The sequence below is a fragment of the Amblyomma mixtum genome, chromosome 1 (assembly GCF_055824585.1).
Source record: "Amblyomma mixtum isolate Tamu chromosome 1, ASM5582458v1, whole genome shotgun sequence".
Classification (NCBI taxonomy): Eukaryota; Metazoa; Arthropoda; class Arachnida; order Ixodida; family Ixodidae; genus Amblyomma; species Amblyomma mixtum.
The window spans coordinates 98,216,533-98,232,563 of record NC_143012.1 but is presented as its reverse complement, the minus strand read 5'-3'; the positions used below and the strand labels follow the sequence as shown (position 1 = coordinate 98,232,563).

Below are 16,031 nucleotides of genomic sequence, written 5' to 3'. Positions count from 1 at the left end.
GTTTTGCTGAAGGGAAGTTCAGTAAACGCAAACAGTAGTGGTATAGTTGTCCATGGCAATTTTGTCGGGTTGTTTTCTTTGATATAAACAGTAATTAAATATATCCAGGTTTGATATATGTTGGGTCAACTGCATCAGCAGTCAGATTTGCATATAAATGATGGAACTTAGAGGAGCCATTTTAGTTGAGACAGCAAACGCTTTGGTCAATTTTATGGCTTACAGCTTTCTTTTCGCCCATCTCCAAGACTTCCCTGAACTACGTTTTAGGAAATTATGTGCATTCTTTTCATGTCTGCCTTTTTGTTTTATATTTTATTTCAGTCGGTTAGACAGTACTAGCCATTTTTTTGTCATTTTTTTTTTCCTTTTTACAGGATTGCTGAGCAGGTTCAGACTCTGCTACACCTGATTCCGCCTGACCCCGCAGTGATTGACTCACTCGATCAGATGTGCATCAAGGTAGGCTTTCTTCTGAAGTCGCATAAATTTCTGGTGAGCACTTGTGACTGCTGCTGGGGCACTGGGATTGATTATACGTAGTTTGTGCGCTTAGTTTTAACACATACTTGCCCACAAATACAGTAGAACCCCGCTATAGTAAATTCAGTTATAGTAAAAACTCAGATGTAGTAAAGTGAAGCCGCGGTCCCATTTTTGCCTTCTATAGACGACTGTACATTTTTTTTTATTATAGTAAACATATTTTCGAAGAAACGTCTGTAGTAAACAGCATCGGGCCATGGCGATGCACTTCGCGCGGAATGATGACATCGAGGCACTTGCAAAGTCTGTATTGCAAAGCAAATACCAAGTATGCTCTTTGAGGTGGCTTCACCACCAAGCTTGAAAGCTGCGAGGAGGTGCCAACGTTTTGAAGACCTTGAGGCCGTGAGGAAATGCTTGCGGCCCACACAGAAAAAGTAACACTGGCTATGAACTTCTGAAGGGGTCGCTGAGAAAGGAAAACCAGTAAAAATGCAGTGAGGAGTAGGAAATGGTAAAAAAAAAAAGTTTGCATTTGTAGCTCAGTAGTACGAAGCATGGAGAAGCAACAGCAAGAATTTCGATAGCACTTTTTGTTCTTGTCATTTATGGGTAAAGCAAGCCTGTATTTAGTATTTCAGCGAGAAGTGATAGCTGTGCAATAATTTTGACTTTGTTGTGCGCGGGTGCTAATGCTTACGCTAGCATGCAGTGGCTCTGCCGGCTTAGCAATAATGGCCAAAAGCCTTGAAGAAAATGTTTGTGCACATTGTGTCTTTCTGCGCTGATCAAAAATGATGTATGGCTTCATATTTGCGCCCGCACATCATCTTCTACGCTGCTATACTGAGGCACCCACCAACTACAGACAGGTCCTGTGCTTCACACTAATCTCCACTGTTTCTAATCAGCACTTGCTGAGCTGCTGCGCTAAAACCAGCATCGACTTAAAGGTGCACTGAAGAGGAATCTGAACTCGTCTTTTTGCCGCGGGAACTCAATCTACACGTTCCTAGCATTCTTAGAAACTTCGATTTACTGCCCTGTGTGGCCGATTTCCCGAATTAAATCGAATTAATGTCAGGCTCCCGCCTTTATTTTTTGAATTCTTCCTGTACTGTGGGCGGAGTCAACCAACGTGTGGAGTGCCTTTCCGCCAGTCCCGTGGCGGCTTGCCGCTCTGCCATCGGCGGAGTAATACGTAGTAATCCGTAATAGCTAATAGCCCGCACGTATTTTTATTTCTGCAGGATTATTTTGCAGCTATATTATCGGCGAATCAAACGATTTATTCACGGAAACCTAAAAACCAAAATAAAGCGAAAGCAAAGCCTCCTCGGCGCTGGCTGAAAGGCACTCCACGCGTTGGTCGACTCTGCCCACTGTACGGGGAGAATTCAAAAATAAAGGTGGGAGCCGGACGTTAATCCGATTTAATTAGGGAAATCCGTTACACAGGGCAATAAGTCGAAGTTTCTAAGAATGCTCGGAACTTATAGATGGAGTTCCCGTGGCAAAAAGACGGGTTCAGATTCCTCTTCACCGCACCTGTAAGGTAGTTGAGGTCACCTTTAACCCAAGAGCGTTAAAGGTGAACGTCCCCTTGTCCGAAAAATTGTCTGGAGTCAGCAACTGTGTGAAGCCTCGCAGCTGGAGCAGCCAGAGCAACCAGCTGCTCCGGCAATCTAGCGTTAAAGGTGAACAGGATGTGGGGTAGCTGTTCTGACACACTGAAGTTATCTGAGTCACTATGGTGCAAATGTTCGTCACGTTCTTGTCACTGCTGAGCAATGATGCTGCCTGGGGGCTTGAGTTCGTATGGGCTTGTGCCCTATTGGAAAAGAGCATCACTGTGTGCTTTCTCGTCCCAGCCCTCGCCAGCGGTGGCACCGCCTCCTCCGCCAAGACTGTCGGGCAGTCCCAAGAAGAGCGGCTCCCCAGCACCCCGGGAGAAGACGCCCGTCGAGGGCTCGGATGCGGTGCTTCGAAGGCTGCTGGACCCCAGCGGGAGGAATCCTTTCCGGCTGCTCTACAACCTGCAGGTCTGGCAACCTACAAGCTTGTCTTTCGTTCATGGCTTTTCTCTCTCGAACATCGGGTGCTTCTGGGTGAAGTCAGCCAGGATGTGACGAAAGTATGTGCTACGCTGTGGAGTTTTGCTGAGCAACGCCCCAAACATGGTTTGTGAATTGTAAGAAACGCAGGTTACTAATGGATATGGGTGCTCTTGGATCCAGGATTGGCGTTCCGGGCTATTCACAGGCCTATCAGTGCCCTGCATGTGATAGATAGCATTTGTGTGATGCACAGTATGTTTTGAAGAACACAGGAAGGGCTCGATTGTGGTAGCTAGTGAATTGACAGTATGGACAAAAATCAGAGAGGAGATATTAATACAGCAATTGCTGATTCCAACTGTGATTTCTAGCCTCTTGATGCTCGCTTATACTTTCCTTCGAGGGATTGGTTGTAGCTGTTAGTGTGATTATGGTAGTCGGTAGTGTTAAATTTGAGGGCAGCTCGTCACGCAGTATGCCTGCCAGTGATGTCAGGTGGCATGTTACGCTGCTAGCCACGCCCCGGGATCTTATCGTGGGAGCCACCTCCCAGGGAGACATTTCGCTCTGCTACTTGGATAACTGGTTACGCCAACTACGCCAACAACTATGATGACTATCGTGTTCGTTCAAATCTATGCCAATAGTTTTTTTAAAGACACGAGGTATGAAATTCCTAGGTAGGCTTAGAGTCGAGGATTTTGTCTCAGTCGTGATGAACTTCTTGCTTGAGCTGTCACGAGGAGGGCTCTAATGACCAAAAAAAAGGCCACCATCCTGAAGTGGATTCAGCACTGGCAGATTTCGTGAAATTGAAGAGGTCAGCGGCACTTCCACTGACCACAGAAGAGCTACAGGCCAAAGCGAGTGAGCTATAAAAAGAGCAAGGCACTGCACGGGAGACTACGGCACCTCTTTCTCTCTTTCTTCTTTCACTCCCACCTTCCTCCCTTCCCTTATGGTGCGGTTCAGGTGTCCACCGAGATATGTGAGACAGATACTGCGCCATTTCTTTTCCTCAAAAACCAACCAACCAACCAACATGCACAAGACCTGTGAAACGCGCGAGCTAACTCCAACAGGCCACACCAAGCATGCATTGGTAGGAGTTGTAGCTAGCTGGGTCGCTGCAGCCAGGGATGACATCCCAGAAAGCTTGGTTGCGCGCTGGTTCCAAAAGTGCAGCATTTCCAAATGCACTTGATGGCACAGAGTATTGTGCATTGTACGAAGAGGACAGGGATCAGGAGGTCAGCAACGACGAGTACGAGTGAGCAGGGGCAGGTTCGTGGAAATAAATACCGTTTGTGTGCTGTGCATGCTCAGTTAAGGACAACGCAGCGAGCTATGGAAAGGAAAATGATGGGTGTAACGTTAAGAGATCGGAATCGGCCGGAGTGGGTGAGAGAACAAACGTGGGTCAATGGCATCCTAGTCGAAATCAAGAGGAAGAAATGGGCTTGGGCAGGGCATGTAATGCGAAGGCAGTATAACCGCTGGTCATGATGACCTTCAAGGAAAGTTTTTTATTATTATTATTTAGCCTTAAACTGCCAGCTTAGAACAAGGCTGGTCTAGTTTTGAGTAAATTCGGTACGATGCGTATTGCATATTGTGTGTTTGTGCCTTAGTAGAGAGAGAGAGAAAGAGACTTAATGAATACAGGAGAGGTCTGCCTGGTTGTTAGCTTAGCATACTAACAACCAGGCGAAGGGTGAAAGAAAATAAAAAGGAAGAAAAGGCTGAGCATTAGCAGAGCTTTTTAAGGTGTCATAAGGGTATGAAAAGTGTATGGCGAGGCTTCTTGAAAAGACTGTGTTTCACCCATTCTGTGTATGTTGCTTTTGCTTGGGAGTGGGAAGCCACGTCGCGATGAAATGTGTCGATTTCTGTCTCACCCACTGCTATTTTCCTCCCATGTGGTCTTGCTGGTTGAGATGGAGCTGACTTCCTTGGCCGTTCATTTCACCAGTTGAGTAACTCGTCACTTGATTTCCAGGTGCTGAGCGCTCGCCTGATGCCAACAAACCAGGATGCCTGCTCCAACGTGTTCTGCGAGAATTTCCTCGAGGCAGGCGGCCTTTCCCACGTGCTCCGAGTGCTGCACAGGGATGCGCTTCCGCAGGACATTGACTACGCTGTGCGCCAGGGCATCTACTTCACCACGCTACAGATAGCAAGGTGAGGGATGGAAGGAGAAAAGAATGTGGACTATGGAATACAAGAGAGCAATCAAAACAGGTCACACAAAGAGACGGTATAAGGGCCAGGCACTCCGTTACCAAACTCAATAAAATTCCAACTAGAGGAGAGAAGCCGAGCAAATACAGAACAGGTCTTTGGCTACTAGCGATTGAATTGATGTTGAATTAGTTTATTCCTTTGCCCATGTTTATTTTTCTTATTTTGTTTGCAGTTTGAATAGGCTATTGCAAATATTCAATAATTTTTAATATTCGATCGATTAGTACATTATTCAGTATTCGATTCGATCTGAATGTTTAGTGCTTGAAATCTTGGAAGTGTTCGTCACGAGCAAATAACATTTCTGGAACTATGGCACACATGGGACCAAAGCCCTGAGTGTCTTGGTTTGCGTTGCTTTTCGTGTTGCTTTTTTTATCGTCCCATAATGAGTTTTATACTTAACGGCTACACCCATGTAAGACCACAGTGACAGCAGCTTTCAGCTGTGCATTTTCCGGCCATTCAAACTCAGCTGTGCGCCAGTTTCGGACGCGAACTGGTGGGTCACTGGCAATTTATTTTTATTTTTTAGAAGCAGTCTCTCTACAGGCTGGGACCCTGTTTTCTTACATTTTCTTCCTAGTCCCAAAATAATTTTGTACCAGTATTAAGCTCATTGTGCCTCAGGGATGTGGGCTGAGCAGTTTTCTTTTTCGTTCTCTTTAACTGCCCTTTCCACTGTTCGTATCGGTGTTAATTTTCTTTCCCCTTGCGTATGTCACCGTCATTTTACCAGCACACTGTAATTGTGCGCTTGTCACGGGCTCTTCACTTCTTGTGCAATGGAGCCGCTACTCAAGGCTTCACTTCATTTTCGCACTTTTGGCAGTTCTTTTTTTTCTTTAGAGAGGTGGAGTCTGAATTAATGAGGAGTTACTTACTACCTGTTGTGTTATTCCAGTGCAAAAACACTATTGCAGACGTATCAGCCCCAAGCAAGAATCTTGTCTTGTGTGCCTTGTCGTGGTCGTGAGAGATAGCTCAGGTAGAGCAGCATTGGTCGCGCAATCCCTACCGGTAGCTGTGATAGAAAGAGCCTATTTAATTGAATTCAGTTCAGGTAAATGAAAGTCAATGACTGCCACCTGCCACCTGTGGCCATACGGTGGGCGGGTGGCGGGTGGCAAAGTCGAGAGTGGGGAATCACCTAGGGGAGAGCGAACAGAGAGAGGGAAATCCCCTCTTCACATAGGGGAGAGGGAACAGAGATAGCGGGGAATCCCCTCTTCACATAGGGGAGAGGTAACAGAGAGAGGGGAATCCCCTCTTCACAAAGGGGAGAGGGAACAGAGATAGAGGGGAATCCCCTCTTCACCTAGGGGAGAGGGAACAGAGAGAGAAGGTGGGAGCGGAAGAATGCGCAACAGGATGGTGGCTGCCATGAGAAGAACCCAGAGAGTGGCTGCCGGGGAAGGGGAGGTTAGGACAGAGGCGGAGGATTGCTCAACCTGAAGGCAGTTCCACAGCAGATTGCAGGGCCATATGGCTAAACGAAGCTACAGTGAAACCTCATTATAGCGAATGATAGAAAATCGTAAAATAGTTCGCTGTAGCCGAAATTCGTAATATAAAATTTTATCAGAAACACGTGCAAAAGCAGTGCAGTTTAGTCATTTAAGGGGCAGCAATTCTGGCGATCCTTACTGTAGAAACGGATAGACGTTTTTCCACGTTTTGGCGGCACTTCAAAGGCGCTCCCTGCTATTCCGAAGACTACAAAAAAAAAAAAAAAACGAGTGCTAGTTAGGCTGGCTTCCCCGCACAGCACCGCAAATGCAGGTTAAGCGCCGCCAGTTGTGCTTCCCCGCATCATAGCCGTGTCGCGTGAAAAGCATTGCGTCAGAGCGAAAGCTATCGCCATTCTCACCACCTCCGCGACAGCCGACATGAGCGCAGGATTGTTACTGCAAGCTTACAATTACCGATGCTGCTTCCATGATGCTGTCGACGGATGCCAGAGACGTAAACGCGTGCTGACTGCCGGACTGCAACCCTACACACCGCTGTTGGCGAGTGCGAGATGAAATTGCAAACCTTGGCAGGAATGTTTGCGGCTTCGCCACCTGTCACTTGTGCTGTGCGGCGAAGCCTGCTGCCTGCCATTCGAACGGACACAGTTTGGCGCTGGGGAGTTTGATATACCCGTTTTATGGCCAACCGCGTTCGATATATAAAGTAGAAATTGCATGCATTTGTCAAAAATGTTTACGAAGAGTTCAATATAGCCAATAATTCGTAATATCCGTATTCTTTAAGGGGGGACGAGGGTCTTAAAACTGACCTTTTTATTTATGGCTAGAACCTCATGAAATTTTGCACACAGATGCGTTTTTCTCTTCAGATGCCAAAAATATAATCATAATTGAGCTGGTCATCTTAGATCAAAAGTTATCTTAAATTCTAGAGTGTAATTAGGTAATTTCTTACGCAGCTTTAATTAACTTTCTTACTGCATTTTGGAATTCCCATACCCGATGACATTCTTACTTTTTTTGTATAGGCCATGTATAAATAGCAATTTACAATTAGCTTAACGAGTTGCAGTGTCAAATACTGCAACCTTTTACTCTCAACATAGTATGTCAGGATGACATTGACATGCCTTTAGAGAAAAACGAAGAATGTCACTGGGTATGGGAACTCTCTGGCTATCAATTCATGTAAATAAAAGCAACAAAATGCAGTGAGAAAGTTCATTAAAGCTGCATAAGAAATTACCTAATAACACTCTAGACTTTGTAAGATCTAAGACCACCGGCTCAATTGTGACTACATATTTGGAATCAGAAGAGAAAAAAACGCATCTATGTGCAAAATTTCACGAGATTCTAGCCATAAATGAAAAAGTTAGTTTTAAGACCCTCGTACCCCCTTAAATCGAGGTTTGACTGTGCAACAGCTTTCGCTCATTCATGTGCTCCCTTGCAGGTTCCTTATTTGTGGCCAGAACGTGCCTCATGCACTGCAGAGTTCTTCCTCGTGCTCTGTGTCGGCCACCTGTGGTGCTCCTTCGCCAGTGAAGCCCACCACGCCAAAGAAGCTACAGGTGGACCTGCTTCGAATGACTCCCATCTCTACGCTGACACCCATCATCAAGGTGACTTCCCACTTAGTCCATCTTAGAGCTCTCATTTTCACAACAAGGCCCTTTTGAGCCCCAGCTGGAGGTCCTTTTGACATCCGTTTGGAAGAGCTGTGTATGTTCAGGGCTCTCATTTTCACTACAAGGCGCTTTTAGCCCCAGCTAAAGGTCCTCTTGACATTAGTTTTGAAGAGCTGTGTGTGGTAGAGTCTAGTTTATTCCTTGCTCAATTCAAGCACCCACTTTATTTGAGCTGATGCTTTGGTCCAGTCAGCATGAAGTGTTCTTTAAAAAGGCTGCCGTTAATTTGAACAGCTTTTTGGTTTCCTTAGGGTTTGAGTTGTTGAGCGTCAACTATATTTGAAAGAAGCCAACTGTCATTGAAAGCAGGGAACACATGGAGGAATGTTTTTTTTTCTTTATGGTGGTGTCGGTTTCAAATGGAAATTAGTTGTGTAATCATTTCAGATTGGAGAATTTTGCAGAAAGTAGAAGAAAGGACAGCCTCATCCAGCCGGTGGGGTCTGAACCCACAACCTTTTGATATCACATGTAATGCTCTGGAAGCTGAGCTATGGTGTTGGCTGTCTTATCTTCCATAGTAGGATACAACTTAGGGGGTGGCGCGGGTTTTCAAACAGTGAAAAAATGCAAAGAAAATTTGAATCTTTCAAAAATGGCATTTAGTAATTAATATACTCTAAGAGAACCTACCTATGAAGTTTCAAGGTATCATACTACCTCCAACTACGATAAAATTGTGTATATATATATATTGATGCATTTATATCTACCTTTCTCGACCTAGTTATTACTTTAAATGTCACCTCCCATGGTGTGCAGGCTGTGATGACATCAGAAGGTCACGTGACCTCTCTTTTCATTTCATTTCATTTTATTACCTTAAAGGCCCCTTAAAAGGGGTGTTACATAAGGGGTGGCAAGAATAAAAGCACAAATTCACAATGACAGGAAAGTTTCTACATTATCAGTGAAAAGTCGTGGGCAGGTGATGATGGCAACGTTGTTCGGAAGGCCGTTCCAGTCTGCGGCTGCACGAGGAAAGAAGGAATTAGAAAAAGTGACGGTGCGTGATCGTGGACGGGCAACTTGTAGGTGATGGCTGGTGTGGTGAGATATGCGTGCGGGTGGAAGAATATAAGGTGCGATGTGCATAGGGCTGTGGGAGAATTTGTGAAATAAAGACATGCTGGCAATGCGACGGCGGAGCGATAAGGGTGATAATCCGGATGCTGTTTTTAAGGACGAAACACTGATGTCATAAGAGTAGGTTGAATGAATGAAACGAGCAGCGCGATTCCGAACAGATTCAAGGGCATTGATGAGGTATGCTTGATGAAGATTCCAGATGGGCGACGCAAATTCTAGTTTGGACGTGACTAACGACTTGTAAGCTAATAACTTGACATGATGGGGAGCATGATGAAGATGGCGCTTTAGGAAATCTAATGTCTTGTTTGTTGACTATATTATATTAGTAACATGCAGGCTCCAAGAAAGATCGCTAGAAATAGTTATGCCTAGATACTTGTATGATTGAACTAGTTGTATGGGAACTTCAGATATTACGTAAGAGAAGGTTAAAGGATTACGGCGACGGCTAATGGATAAAAGATTACACTTATGTGGGTTAAGTTCCATTAGCCATTTATTACACCACTCCTGAACGGCATTAAGATCATTTTGAAGAGAAGATTGGTCAGCGGTGGTGAGAATAGCACGATAAAGTACACAGTCGTCAGCGAACATGCGTATGTTAGATGTTACATTTGAAGGCAGATCATTAATGTATATAAGAAACAGTAGTGGGCCAAGCACAGATCCCTGAGGGACGCCCGACGTTACTGAGAGTGAGTTAGAGTTTTTATTGTTAACGGAGACAAACTGCGAACGATTAGTCAAAAATTCTTCGATCCACTTCAAAATATGGGGGTGCAAATTTAATCGAGAAAGTTTTATCAGCAGGCGTTTATGGGGTACTTTATCAAAGGCTTTGGCGAAATCTAGAAAAATGATATCAGTCTGTAGATTAGAATCAAGGTTAGCATGCAGATCATGAATGAATGTGGCAAGTTGGGTCTCGCAGGAGTAACCCCGGCGAAACCCGTGCTGAGCAGAATGGAAGAAGTTATTCGAATCAAGGAATGTCATGATGTGGGTATAGATGATGTGTTCCATGATTTTGCAGGGAATACTAGTTAGAGAGATGGGGCGGTAATTAAGCGGGGAGTTCTTGTTACCTGATTTGTAGACTGGAACGACCTTCCCATTTTTCCAGTCTATGGGCAGTTGACCTGTGAAGAGTGACTGAGCGAATAACAAGCACAACAGAGATGAACATATATCTTTGGTATTAATCAGTATTTTAGCGTTGATATTGTCAATTCCAGCAGAGGATGATATATCTCTTGACCAATCAGCGAATTTCATCTCTGACATTGGCGGGGTTTTGGCATGGCGGCAACCCTAATGCAATTGTTGCATTAAAACTGCCAACAGCTGTCGCTGAAATTTGTATCACACAGTGTTTTAACTGGGCTGTCAAATGTCTAGCGTGTGGCTTCCTTCAGGGGGACCCCCTGTAAGCAGCTGCGCACGGAAAGTGCAGAGCCGGCAGAGGTTGATGTAATGCCCGCATGAGAAACGATGGGAATGATGGGATGAGACTGGAGAGTGGGAATGATAGAAACGATGGGAATGATGGGATGAGACAGGAGAGTGGGAATGATAGAAACGGTGGGAATGATGGGATGAGACTGGAGACTGGGAATGATAGAAACGATGGGATGAGACTGGAGACTGGAAAATACAGAGCCGGCACACCGTGTAATGCCCGCATGCGCTCCCCCCCCCCTGCAGTCGATGAATCACGCCCTCCTGGAGGAAGTGGTGGACTCGCTCGTGCGGGTGGCCTGGGCAGCTGCGGCGGGCCAGCTGCGTCTCGCCAACTCCCCCCTGCCCACCCGGGAGGGCACCCACTTCATCACCAGCTCTGCAGGACGACGCAGCCGACAGAGCAGCACAGGTAACACCCAGGAGGATGGCAGGGGCCCACTGCAGCAGCGCTTCTCTTGGAAGGTCGGAAGGGGAGTTATAGGCAAAGAAAGACCTTCCACATGGAGCTGTGCTTTTTTTTTTATGGTTCTTGAGGTACATTCACAGTTTTCCAGCGCAACGGCACACGGCCAAAGAAAAGAAGCAGGAAGAGAAGAAAGACGAACACAGCGCTGTGTTTGTCCTTCTTCCCTTCCTGCCTCTGTTCTTTGGCCGTGTGCCGTTGTGCTGAAAAACTGTGACCTTAAATCAAGAATACCAACTAGCCCAAGAACTAACTCTGCTTGAGGTACAGTCGAGCCCACTTATATTGAACCTGACAGTTGCATGGAATGTGCTCGTTGTGTTCGAGGTTCATAGTATGCGGACTTTCCATCTAACAGCCAGAAATGCAAAGTCTCGCTGTTTAAGCCCATTGTGCACGTCTGCATAATTATTCAGATTAGACCCTATTACGTCGCATTCCAACAGGGATTCTACGATTGTTGTCACACAGGCCGTTACACCCACTTAAGAATGCGCAGGTTACAATGCACCATGCAGTAGGCAGGATTTTGCCCTCCTGTGACATCTCGACTTGCCCCTTTGGAAGCCTCTTGCAAAATTTCGCAAGTGGGCTTTCTCTCATATCATTGTTGACTAAAACGAGATGGCAGACCTCAAGCTAAGAGAGTTGCAAAGGTGACAGGATGAATGCCATGGATGTGGGCGTCAAGTATGTAACATATTACGGGCGAATAAAAAAAGGGCACGGTTTTGCGTTGCGATTTTTTGAAGTCGGCCATCGGCCGTCTTGTTCGTAGCATGTGTGACACATGGGAAAGCCCACTTGCGGAATTTTGCATGAGGTCAGGACTAGTGGTGTCAGACTGCAGTCGGTCCGCGTGATAAACGACAGAGAAGAAAGGGAACAGGACCATTGTATCATTTTCCGGCCACTTTAAACAGCTCGTTGGACAATTTGACCGGATACTGTGGTTTTGCCACAGTTGAATTAATGAAAGTTGGTGCGGTGTATGATCGCTGGCGAATATTCGGAAATTCTCGAATACGAACCGAATATTGGCTTCTAATAAAATCAATTTAAAGGTGCATGTGACCCTTGTTCAATGTGTGCCTAGTCCTTGCCGAAATGCCTCCAGGCAATGGGGTCTCAGTGTGGGTTCTCATGGGACGAAAGTAGGAGTGCTTACAGAAAAAAATATCAGTTCTTACAGCAAATGTAGCAAGCGTATTTATTATGCAAATACATCTATTGCCAAAGATTTCCCAAGTACCACGAAAATCTCGCTGCGGCATTGATTTTGAATCGGCGAAAGACCCAAGCTGACAGATTTCTGTATAATTAACGTTGTTCATGTTCTCTGGCCCAATTTCACATCAACGAAACAGTGAAATTTTTGCCGGCTCCCCTGAATTTCGTTGTAGCAAGGTACATCTGTAAGATTTCTCTTTTTTACGACCTGCTATAAAAAGATTCTCGGGGTCCAGTGTGTGAAGGGGAAAAATAGGTACTCTCGATAACTCCTGAGTGTGCCGGTCCTAATCTGGGTGACGAGGTCATTTTCCAAAGTGGGCGGCAAGACTTAGAGTGAGTGCATGAAAGCCGAAGTGATGTTGCGCACCACTGTTGGATTTTGTTGGTCTTTTCTTCGCATCATCATCAGCATGACTACGCCCACTGCAGGGCAAGGGCCTCTCCCATGTCTCTCCAATTAACCCTGTCCTTTGCCAGTTACGGCCACCCTATCCTTGCAAACTTTTTCATTTCATCCGCCCACCTAACTTTCTGCCGCCCCTGCTACACTTGCCTTCTCTTGGAATCCACTCCGTTACCCTGAAGGACCAGCGGTTATCTTGCCTTCGCATCACATGCCCTAATAACCCTCACTTTTGACGGTTTTTCGTGCTAAAAGCGGTAATGGTACTGAATGGCATGAGAGTTCCCGGGGCTTGCATGTTCTCTGTTACAGAATTTTTTTTATCCGCGGCCGTTCATTCTATCCGAGACCTTGTGCCGTAGCCCCAATGTACTTTGTGATGGTTGCATTGACTTCATTCGTACAAAACGAGCGTTCATTATAAGTGGGCTGAAGTGTATATGCAGTACATTGTTTGTCTGCAGGTAGTGGCACCAGTAGCGGCAGCGATGGAGAGAACTCACTGGGCCTCCACGGCGGAATCTGCGTGAGCCAGGACTCTGTGGACCGCAAGGACGCTCTGCTGGCGCAGGAGGCCCTCGGCTTCCTCTTCTCCTGCCTCGAGCTCCGGGAGGACGTCTCGGGTAACCTCACATTTTGCACCTGCTTGTGATTGCACCGTGGTCTTGTACAGTACGGTCCACTGTTAAAGGGAACATGCTATCGCGCGGCCTCCGCACTTCGTGCCGTGCTGCTGCCAAGAACTTGTGGGAATTGTCGGCCCAGGACGCATGCGCAGTACCGTAAAAACCCGCGTATAATGCGAACCCGAATATAATACAAGGTGAAGTTTTAGAGACGCGAAATGGGAAAAGAAGTTTTACCCGCATATATAATACGAGTGACGCAAGCTCATAGAAGACATTTATTCAAATCGCATTCCGCACTCCACTTCAATCACTTTTTTTCTTCAGTAGCGCTTTCTTCGGACATTTCTTTGTCTTACAAATCATCCCAAATGTACTCATCTTCCGTGCCATCGAGGGCGTTCGAGATGCCCCACTTCTTAAGCCCGCTTCAGCCGCCCGGTTGGCGTCACTGCGGGCTCACCTGAGCGACCTGAGCGCATCCACTCTGCGTAGCACCGCATGACTGCGTCCTTGAACGGTTTGTTTAAACAACCATCAAGCGGCCGCGAAAGCTTCGTCACGTTCCGCTGCACGTGAAAAGGGCTTCTTTCTGTCGTGGCGGTCATGGCCATCCACGAATGCTTCCTTTGACGACACCAAACTGCCTCCCGGCCGCACCGTTGCCGATGTCCTCCACAGCTAAAATCACTTTTTGCTTGAAAGCAGCCGAGTACTGTTTTCGAGACCCTGACATCATGCTCCCCAAAACAATATCCACTTTGTGAAGCGTGCCTTACATGCGAGCACGTGAGTCGTCAACAGGCACACGGCTCACCGCAACCCCCCGGTGCACCCTACGGATCAACAAAAGAAACGACGTTGTGACGTCGTTTGTTGAGAGTAACGAAGCCAAGCCGTAGCCACGCCGCAAATACGAAACCAAAACTTCGAGCAACTTCGAAAATTTTTGTTCGGATCCGCAAATAGTACGAGGCAGAAATTTAGGGCGCTAATTATGGGAAAAATACCTCGTATTATACATGAGTTTTTACGGTAAGTGCAGCGGCTGGTCTTTTCACGCATGCGTCTCATGCCACATATTCTTTCCACATCTAGGCAGCAGGGCTTCGTGAAGTGCGGAGGCCACGCGATTGTATGTTCCCTTTAACAATGGACCGTTCTGTACCACTGCAAAAAAGAGATTAGCGGACACCTAGACACTCCCCAGTCTAGGTTTCAATGATACAACAAGGAGCTCGTCGACAGGTTTGTCATCACTTCCAGTTTGCTGATGTCGCATGAGATGACATGCCTGTCATGACCACGTATCATGTGTCATGCTTCGTCGTACACCTCACCATAGACACTGATCTTAACCCAACCCAACCCAAGCCAACCAAACCCACTGGCCATGTGTGATCATGTGACCCGACACTTGGCATCGACTGAGGTGTGACACCGGGTGCTGCTAAATGAAATGACGAGCACTCCTTACACCTTGCAGAAAAGTATATGCAACTAATGTAGGAACCTGAATCTTTTGAGTGGCAGAAAGCGGCTTTGCTGCATCACCAAGAAGCCCCGCAGCACAAAAACTATTTCTTTATCTCCCCGCACCTTTCAAAACAAGACACACTTTCATACTCGTGCTTGAATGTGCTGGAAAAACTCGCCTTTGGGCATCCTGTGAATGCAGGCACTTTTTTAAATAAAGTCTAGTTTAAGCTGTTGGGCATACGTTTGAAGGTGGATTTAAAGAACCGCAATTGATTGCCACCACATTGGTCAGAAGTCATTCCATTAGGAGGCCAGTCAGTTTTCAGGAAGCATGCTTACTGAAATGTCATGGTACAGTCTTTGTCAAAAGTTTAGAGCCCAGGGGATTTGCTTCTAAGCCTCGCAGTGGGACTCCTGTAACATTCGTGGCAGTCCTACCCATTGGAGGAGGCAGGACCAGAAATCTTCTTACCTTCAGGAAATTTGGAGCGCTGGAGATGCATTGCAAACCACACAGTGTGGCTCAGAAGCAAACCACCTGGGCTCCAAACTTTTGACAACAGTTGTACAGGCACATTCCGGATACTTGTTGTCTAGCTGGTGTTGACTGAACATTGTAGTATGTGCATGGAGAGCGTTGCATCTTTCGTGTGGTGCCCTGCAGCCTGGTTCTGTGAGCTGCGCTGCGTGCGGGACTTTGTGCTGGACGTGCTGCTGGGCTGCGGCAGCGAGGAGGTGCGGTGTGCGGCGAGGGACGGCCTGCACCGCCTCAGCCGCACGGTGGCCGGCCAGGCCCCCCTGCGGCCCTTCCTGCTGCAGCTGCTGCTGAGGGCCCACCTGCCCCTCTGGGTGCCCTCCAGCTACACCCGGGGGTCCAACCAGAGGTGGGACTCAAAGGACTGGCATTTCTTCGTTGCATCTCACAGTTCTTTCTCTGCTCCTTTCTCTGGGCTTCTTTGTGTCAGGAAGGCATGTTGCCGGGCTAGTTGGTCTCGCATCTTGAAACTTGACGCAAAACCACCTTGGCACAAATAATTTCACAAGGACAAAAGAGACAAGGAGGCAACGGACAGGCTCCAAATTTTGTTGCAAAACAAATGGCGCCTGTCCGCCCCGCCGCGGTGGCTCAGTGGTTACAGCGCTCAGCTGCTGACCCGGAAGATGCGGGTTCAATCCCGGCCGCGGCGGTCGAATTTCGATGGAGGCAGAAATCCTAGAGGCCTGTGTGCTGTGCGATGTCAGTGCACGGTAAAGAACCCCAGGTGGTCAAAATTTCCGGAGCCCTTTGCTACGGCGTCCCTAGTAGCCTGAATTGCTT

At 46.9% G+C, this 16,031-nt stretch overlaps 1 protein-coding gene across 1 annotated transcript in view; it reads left to right on the top strand.

Annotated features, from left to right (window-relative positions):
* The window catches only part of LOC149367286 (ubiquitin carboxyl-terminal hydrolase 24-like), a 183,727-nt gene that overhangs the window by 77,424 nt on the left and 90,272 nt on the right, over positions 1 to 16,031 (top strand). Inside the window, exons 28-34 of the mRNA XM_089554944.1 lie at positions 378 to 462; positions 2,358 to 2,528; positions 4,543 to 4,724; positions 7,719 to 7,887; positions 10,753 to 10,918; positions 13,073 to 13,231; positions 15,378 to 15,597. Of these exons, the coding sequence (XP_089411070.1) occupies positions 378 to 462; positions 2,358 to 2,528; positions 4,543 to 4,724; positions 7,719 to 7,887; positions 10,753 to 10,918; positions 13,073 to 13,231; positions 15,378 to 15,597 (1,152 nt within the window). The remainder of the gene's footprint in view (positions 1 to 377; positions 463 to 2,357; positions 2,529 to 4,542; positions 4,725 to 7,718; positions 7,888 to 10,752; positions 10,919 to 13,072; positions 13,232 to 15,377; positions 15,598 to 16,031) is intronic.